The sequence below is a fragment of the Mercenaria mercenaria genome, chromosome 13 (genome assembly GCF_021730395.1).
Source record: "Mercenaria mercenaria strain notata chromosome 13, MADL_Memer_1, whole genome shotgun sequence".
Taxonomy (NCBI): Eukaryota; Metazoa; Mollusca; class Bivalvia; order Venerida; family Veneridae; genus Mercenaria; species Mercenaria mercenaria.
The window spans coordinates 29,579,025-29,586,896 of NC_069373.1; the positions used below are offsets into that span (position 1 = coordinate 29,579,025).

Genomic DNA, 7,872 nt, shown 5'->3' on the forward strand with positions numbered 1-7,872 from the left:
CGGACTGCAAGAATGGCAGTGACTGAGCTGATTTGGTTCTTGTCTTCTCGCCAAATCGTCGGGCCCTCATGTTGTTTTGCTTTCTGCAAAGGCATTGAGTATATGCGTATTTGGGGCTTTAGGCCTTCTTATATATATTTTTACACGAACATTTTTGTGTTTTACATATATAGCCTTATTAATAAGTAACCATTACGTATGTAAGTGATTCACCTGGTTGCGATAACTTCAATTTACACTGTCCTGTAACTTTGGAACATGGTGGGAATAGAGTGAGGATGAGCGCGCAATTAACCGGTTTAATCTCCCGACTGATGTTTTGCCACACTGACCGTTCCAAAGCGATGCCTCACTGTGTTCCTTAATGTATTTGTTTTGTCATTTGTTTTCTTTGTCGATGTTTCATGTGTATCTGTCTATCGTTTATACACGGCTATTCCATTTTGATCATTGCCATTGTTTAAATGCCTTTGATTGTTCTATTGTAGAGAGCCATAGATTTTGCGACAGAGTACAAGATGCATATACCCTGAGGTGTTCCCCGCAGGTGAGAATTGTTCATATTTTTCATGATTGTATATAATACTCTTACATACCGTATAAGAAAATGGACAAAACTGAATTTTATCTTGAGTTTTTACAAGGCTATTGTGCTAAGATGACGTTAATTAATCAGTTCTTAAACAAAATGATGATTTTAGCCGGAACAAGAAAAAATATATAAAACATATGTTTTAACCTAAATTATTGGAAAATACATTATATCTTGGTGTTATCTTATATCATAATGGTTATCGTAAACATGCCGCGCAAAAGTCTCCCTTAAAAAACTTGGATTTCAATTATATGAGCAGTCAATCCAAATTAAAAAATATTTGTCACCCTAATTAGATCAGTAATGATCTATGGCTCAGATATATAGATTTGCAATTACAATATCTCAGATAAACATCTAAGTTTTCTCCCATTTAAAAAAAACTGCATACATTGTAATCGAACTTGAAAATATCCACTAGGGGGTAAATAAAGCATTTTGGACCAATAAATCTTCCACTTGAACTCGAAAGGGAATCATTGCTTTATTAGCTCAATACATGTTTAATGCTAGATTTATTCGGTCTCCATCTAATAGTTTGTTGTATATTTTTAAGATTACAAAGTTGACAGACAGTCGTGAACAGACCTTGATATTAATTAATGTATAGACATGAACCTAACACTTGTCTGCATGTATTTACTGTCTAGTTTTAAAGTTATGTTGTGCAAATGTAACTGCAAGAATAAGATTTTATTCTCTTTCACATATACTTTATTATCATAAGTGAAGTAACCCAGTAATGTTTGTATCTTTAAACAGGTTCATGGTATATCGGCTGACACAGTGGAATTTGTCCGTGGAGTAATCACTACTGAAATAAACAGTGCAACTGATAACCCTGTATCCTTGAATGTAAACGCATTAGCACTTTGTACACGTGCTTTGTCCATTTAAATTCACATGCTGTAATTATATGCATACTTAGTTGAACCCTACAAAACCTGTAGTTTATCTTCCTTGTTTTGCACTTCTGAATTCCATTTCCTGATATTATGTCGGTCATACTAATGCCGCTTGGTACTTAGTATCTAATGAATACTTGCCAGACATCTGTTGCCAGACATCTGATATTAACTTACAATTTAGTCTGACTGAGGAATTAAAAATGTGGTGAGAAGATCCTTTGGAAGCATATAATGCCACTAAGCACAATAGTAGACCCAGTTTGATTTTGTTTATGATGGGTACTGAAACGTACAACACCACTCACGCCCATTGGACTCGTCTAAATGGAACACTATATTCGTAAGTATTGAATGGAGTTATGATCTCTAAGGACCAGAACGTGTAACATAACTCAAGACACACCATTAGCTATAGAGAAATTATCAATTCTTCAGAGAAATTATCAATTCAGCTGACAAATGTATAGATGTAAATGATAGTTTAAAAATTAAATGTTTTTAAAAAATCTAAGAAAGAAAAAGAGCATGTCCTTCACAACTTTGTAGATGGTGTTTGTAGATCAGCAAGAGATAATATCTGGCGGTAATTTCCATGGAGAATATCCAGCAAAGGTATGTTATACTGACGTAGTCCTGCGCATTAACTATAAACTGATGTGTTTTTATTGTACATGAAACTAAAGTAGATATTTAATTTTAACATTAATCGACAGATTTTTTCATCAAAGTACAAGTACATGTACTAAACTCTGAGTTAATTTTCTATGGCATACCGGATTTAGAAACAGAAAAAATAATGTACATGTATCAAGATTCGCAAAAATGAAAATAAGCAATACGTATACCTCGTGTAACTACAGACGTATGGTTGCTAAATGCACAGTATAATACCACTCATTGCAATTATTATTGCAGGTGCTTGATTACCTTGCTATTGCTGTGCATGAACTTGCAAACATCAGTGAACGTAGAATAGAAAGACTTGTAAACCCTGGTGAGAAATTTTAAATGTCTGTCAGTCTGTACGTTCTGATACCAGACAATAACTGACATAGTAATTTCATTAATAAAATATGTGACAGACATACGGTAGTAAATGAGATAAATGAATGCTAAAAGCTTTCGCGGTAAGGTAATATTGCGGATATTATATTTATTACCCTTATGATCATCAAACTTCTTTGTAATACACCTATCACCCCCATTAACACTCCCACTACCCACACCCCCATTACATATGTTCCGAAGTGGCGAAAAAATGCACATTTGATTATTACATGTCACTTTATTAGTCCCCTACCGGATCCTGCGATTGCTCAAAAAGTATTCAAGCTAGGTTCATAAAACTTGGTATGTATATAACGGGCTATATGTAGAAACATACATGACTTATGCTTGTAGGTCACAGGTCAAGGTCACTATTGAACGTCAAGTGAAAACTGTTTTTGGTCCATAACTTTTATATGCATTGATGGATTATCTTAGCGGTACACACGTAGAGACAATGTGTCAACACAGGACTTATGCTTGTCGGTTAAAGGTCAATATCACTGTCAAAGGTCAAGTAAAAATTTGTTTCTGCCCCACATTATTTTTAATTGCTTTGAAGGAGTTTTTTATTACTACACAAAAATGTTTCACATGATTAGAGTATTTGTTATGCACATGACCCATAGTTGTCGGTCAAAGGTCAAGGTCACTATTGAAGGTCAAGTAAATATTTTTTTCCGCTCCATAACTGTTATGTGCATTGATGGATTATCCTAATATTGTACACAAGTATTCCCCATGATGAGACAATGTGTTGTGTACATGATCTATGCTGGTAGTTCAATGTCACTATTGAAATTTAGGTAAAAATAGTTTGTTTCTTAGCTCCTAACACTAACAAAGTTTTATACCGGTAGGGGACACTGCAATACTCGGCCACTTGTTCCAACTCTTTCAAACATATGGATGTAATAAAAACTATATCTGTATTTGGAAACTTATATTTGCAATTATATCTAATTCTTGTGTTGTAGCATACAGCGAGCTGCCGGCATTTCTGACACCAGATGGAGGTCTGAACTCCGGATTTATGATTGCACATTGTACAGCAGCCGCCCTTGGTAAGCCTGTTCCTTTCTTTTTCTGCTTGCTCGCCCTTGTCTGTCACAATAAAATTAACTTACGTTAATGTTAGAGTTTTAATTCGAACTGAGTGTTCTGATAGTCTTATAGGATTCACATAGTCACTCCTAATATTTGATGAGAAGATTAATTCTCCTGGTACTGCATCTAAACGATCACAAGGGGCTTACGAGACGTTGCCGTAAGATCATTCGACTGTAAACATGTCTATAGAAATGTTTTAAGTAATACACATTCTTTAAGGGAATGGTAACGTGTTCCGTATTTTTTTTAATCGAATGCTTTGCGACCGCTCGATGTCCGTCGTGCGTCGTCAGTCGTCCGTCGTGCGACGTGCGCCCGTCAACAATTTCTAAAAAAATATTCTTCTTCAAAACCACTGGGCAGATTTACACCAAACTTCACAGGAATGATTCTTGGGTGGCCCCCTTTCAAAATGTTCAAAGAATTGAATTCCACACAGAGGCAACCGAAAGGAAAAACTTAAAAAAGCTTCTTGTCCAAAACCGCAAGGTATATAGAGCCTCGATATTTGGCATGTAACATCATGTGATGGTTTTCTATGAAGATTGTTCAAATTATACCCCTAGGTTGAAAAGAGGCCCCGCCCCGGGGGGTCCAAAATTTTACATAGATATAAAGGATTTTATTTTTAAAAATCTCCTTTTCTGAAACTGCAAGACCTAGCCTTTTGATATTTGGTATGTTGCATTGCCTAGTGGTCCTCTACCAAAATTGTTCAAATTATGCCCCCGGGGTGGAAAGAGGCCCTGCCCTGGGGGTCCCAAGTTCTATATAGACTTATTTAGGAAACAACTTTAAAATATCTTCTTGTCTGAAAATTCAAGGCTAGGCCTTTGATATTTGGTATGCAGCATTGCCTAGTGGATCTCTAACAAGATTGTTTAAATTATGCCCCTGGGGTGAAAAGAGGCCCCGCCCCAGGGTCACTTCTTATAGAGTTATATAGGAAAAACTACTTAAAAAATTATCTGATCATATTTCCTAGACTGTTTAATTATAATTACCTGATGAGCCCAAGTAGGGGTCACTTGACTGTGACCTAGACCTACTGACCTACTTTCTTGTTCTGTAAGATACGGCCTTGAAATTTGGATGACATATACAGTTTTGCACACCGATCTTAAAATTGACTTTCAGTGACCATGAATGTGACTTACTGACCTATTTCTTAACATTTTAGCATCAGTTTGACATTTGAAACATGTAGCTCATATTACTAGTACTCAGGTGAGCGATCCAGGGTCATCATGACCCTCTTGTTAATCATATCAATGAAACTGACTTTGAGGTTACGAAATTGTTTAAAAGTTCTACTTGACGGTATACGTTTATATTAAACTATGAACGTGTGCATTCGACAACCAAGTCGCTTAAAATATATATATATATAATATATTAAAAATTTATATTATAAATACCTGTCTTTGTATTTATTTATGTATTTATTTATTATATCAGTTAATATACATGATTTTTGATCATGTTTAGTTCGTCGGTACGATTTGAGGGGATGTATCACTGTAAGTACAATTTTATTCTTTGTAGTGTCGGAGAATAAGGTGTTATGTCACCCTGCTTCCGTTGACTCTCTGACGACAAGTGCGGGGACAGAAGACCACGTGTCTATGGGAGGGTTTGCTGCACGGAAATGTGTAACTGTTGTTGAACATGTAGAGCAAGGTAGGCGGTCAAAGAGAAATCTCATGCAAGCATGTCTAAAATTTAAAAATGAACACAATCTGAGTAAATGTTACATTAATTCAGTATTTTAATGCATTTGTGTTCGACTGTCCTTAACACTACTATGCGTGCCTGAAAATGAGACACTGCTGCTTATTTTGTGGTCTTGTTTCAGTAGTACCATTTTTGATTTTTTTCTGATTTTGGAATGGAAAATTAACCTCAATTTGAAATGAATCGACATATGTTTTAATTTTAGTACTGGCAATAGAACTACTGGCAGCATGTCAGGCCATTGAGTTTTTACGGCCATTAAAGACAACAGCACCGTTGGAGGCTGTGTGCAAGCTCGTAAGGACAGTTGCAGCGTATGTAGGCTTGATTCTATGACAATTATGAATACAGCTTAACTTATTATAAACAAAATTATCCTCTATTTTGCATAAATGTCTGTTTCTTACTTACGACTATCTATATGGTTATGTACCCTTACAATAAGGTAGATATATTACAGTGTCTAAATATATTCAGTATTGATTTACAATTCCTTTTAGCTGTGCAGAAAATGCTGTCTGCTCAAACTGACCCTTTTTCTCGTATATTCGTCTTTAATGAATGTATAAAATGCACATTAGAAAGCATAAAGTGCATTTTGTAGTACTGGAAACATTTAATAGAATTAAGTGTGGGTAACAAGGTAAAGTGAAGACCTCATAAAATTGAAAGTATGTACATGTATACGAATTTGGATTGACAACATCACGACATTTTAATACTTAAACGCCACCAACGTAAGCGTTTTGCAACGTTTTGAACCTCATGCTCTGTGTAAACATTACTGGAAATGCCATAATTTTGGATCCCGCTCTAATGTATTGTCATAACTCATTAGGTTAAAATATACCAATGAAATTCTTGCAAATCAACTCATTTAAAGTATTAGCTCATCTGGACATTTTTTTTTCTTATATGTTTGTAGACCTTGGACTAAGGACCGCTACATGGCTCCTGACATAGATGCTGTAACCAAACTTCTACAGGAAGAAAAGGTAGCTAAGTTTTGTATCAGTATTGCTAGTACTATCCTAAGTTAATTGCTTTAAGCGAGCAGATTTATTCATACATAATTGTCTATTAAACTGCAGGACGTCACATTTGGAGTTGATATTGTCTAGTAAACTTCAGGGCGTCACATTTCATATTTAACATAAACTGCAGTTGTCACTTATATACTTTAGTCTCTTAGCACTCGCCTTGTTATTATTGTTGAAAGACTGTACGAAGCACGTTTATGTCTTAATTTCTATTATATCTTATAAATAAAATTAGTCGCACAGGATTTCATAGTTTTGTATCAGATAAATAAATAATATAGATTCAGACTTAGTTTAAACCTGTTTATTCCGAAAATTACAATCGCAGGAAATTGCATAAACATGCTTTCACACATTTACTGCTACTGCATGTACTTCATGAACTTGTGAGAGTCGCATGTTTACCATGTATGCACATAAAATATACATCACAATTGAATATTTAAGAATTTATCCAAATAAATACTATTACTATGTACATGGATTCTGAAGATTCACAACAAATCTTTCATTGTACATATTATTCTTGCACTGCTTTTAATGTACCAGGTCTGGTTCACGGCCAAACCCTACATGGAGAATTACCACGCTGCACAGGATATTGAAACACGTGTTCTTTCTCCAACTACAGCCATGCGCAAAGAAGGTTCTGCCCCAAAGAGACGCAAGGTTGCAAGTGAACGCAAGAATAGATAAAAACAATTATTTTGAATGTTACTTTGATAGAAGATAAAATGTTTACAGGCAATTTGTTTGTCTTAATTGTTACAAAAGTATGTTAAAATGATGATAAACCTTCTTATCAAAAATGTTTTAAAGCACGTATTAGTTTTTCCTTTTTCTCAAACAAATAGTAAATCCTTGCAAAATTATTCTGTTTGTGTTAGAATTATTAAATAAAATGGTAATAGTTGATATGTTTGCCTTTCTTGTCATTATGCTACAAATTACGTTTTTGTATTTGTTAAATGCAACAATTTCGTACAATGTGTCATTATACTGAATTAATGTTCACTGACAAAACCTATCAGGAACTATGGCCGTAATGTCTTGAATTTTACACTTGACCCGTATTCATCAACGTGTAGACTTAATTCATAGAAATGAATTTTGCAGCTATAAAATGCATTTTCAAGTTTCACCAGAATCTATGCTAGTATTTTAACAATAACAGAGCAAACAGAAAATTTAATATCATATAGTCTAACTTTTAGACTTAAGAATTTGATGAATATGGGTCAAATAATGTTGGTCACTACGCTTTCCTCATTGACTGTGCGATGGCAGTACTTATGCCTGACCAATGGCAATTAGTTCGTAAATCTACACTAAGGCCAGAGTGGATTGATGAGCGCCCTATTTCCTGCCCCATCATGCTCTTAACAGTGTCGTGTTGATAATCTGGATTCTGCAATATCCTTGAGTATGTACATTTACG

General features: G+C 34.9%; 1 protein-coding gene across 6 annotated transcripts in view; it reads left to right on the forward strand.

The window, feature by feature from the left end:
• LOC123529064 (histidine ammonia-lyase-like) overlaps nucleotides 1-7,349 on the forward strand; it is a 28,560-nt gene extending 21,211 nt beyond the window's left edge. For all 6 annotated transcript variants that reach the window (XM_045309261.2, XM_053521401.1, XM_045309263.2 and 3 more), the window contains 9 exons: nucleotides 489-547; nucleotides 1,358-1,438; nucleotides 2,050-2,115; nucleotides 2,419-2,497; nucleotides 3,528-3,614; nucleotides 5,206-5,340; nucleotides 5,600-5,708; nucleotides 6,320-6,389; nucleotides 6,984-7,349. In XM_045309261.2, coding sequence (XP_045165196.2) covers nucleotides 489-547; nucleotides 1,358-1,438; nucleotides 2,050-2,115; nucleotides 2,419-2,497; nucleotides 3,528-3,614; nucleotides 5,206-5,340; nucleotides 5,600-5,708; nucleotides 6,320-6,389; nucleotides 6,984-7,130 — 833 coding nt within the window. In that variant the 3' untranslated portion in view covers nucleotides 7,131-7,349. The remainder of the gene's footprint in view (nucleotides 1-488; nucleotides 548-1,357; nucleotides 1,439-2,049; nucleotides 2,116-2,418; nucleotides 2,498-3,527; nucleotides 3,615-5,205; nucleotides 5,341-5,599; nucleotides 5,709-6,319; nucleotides 6,390-6,983) is intronic.
• The last annotated feature ends 523 nt before the right edge of the window (nucleotides 7,350-7,872 follow it).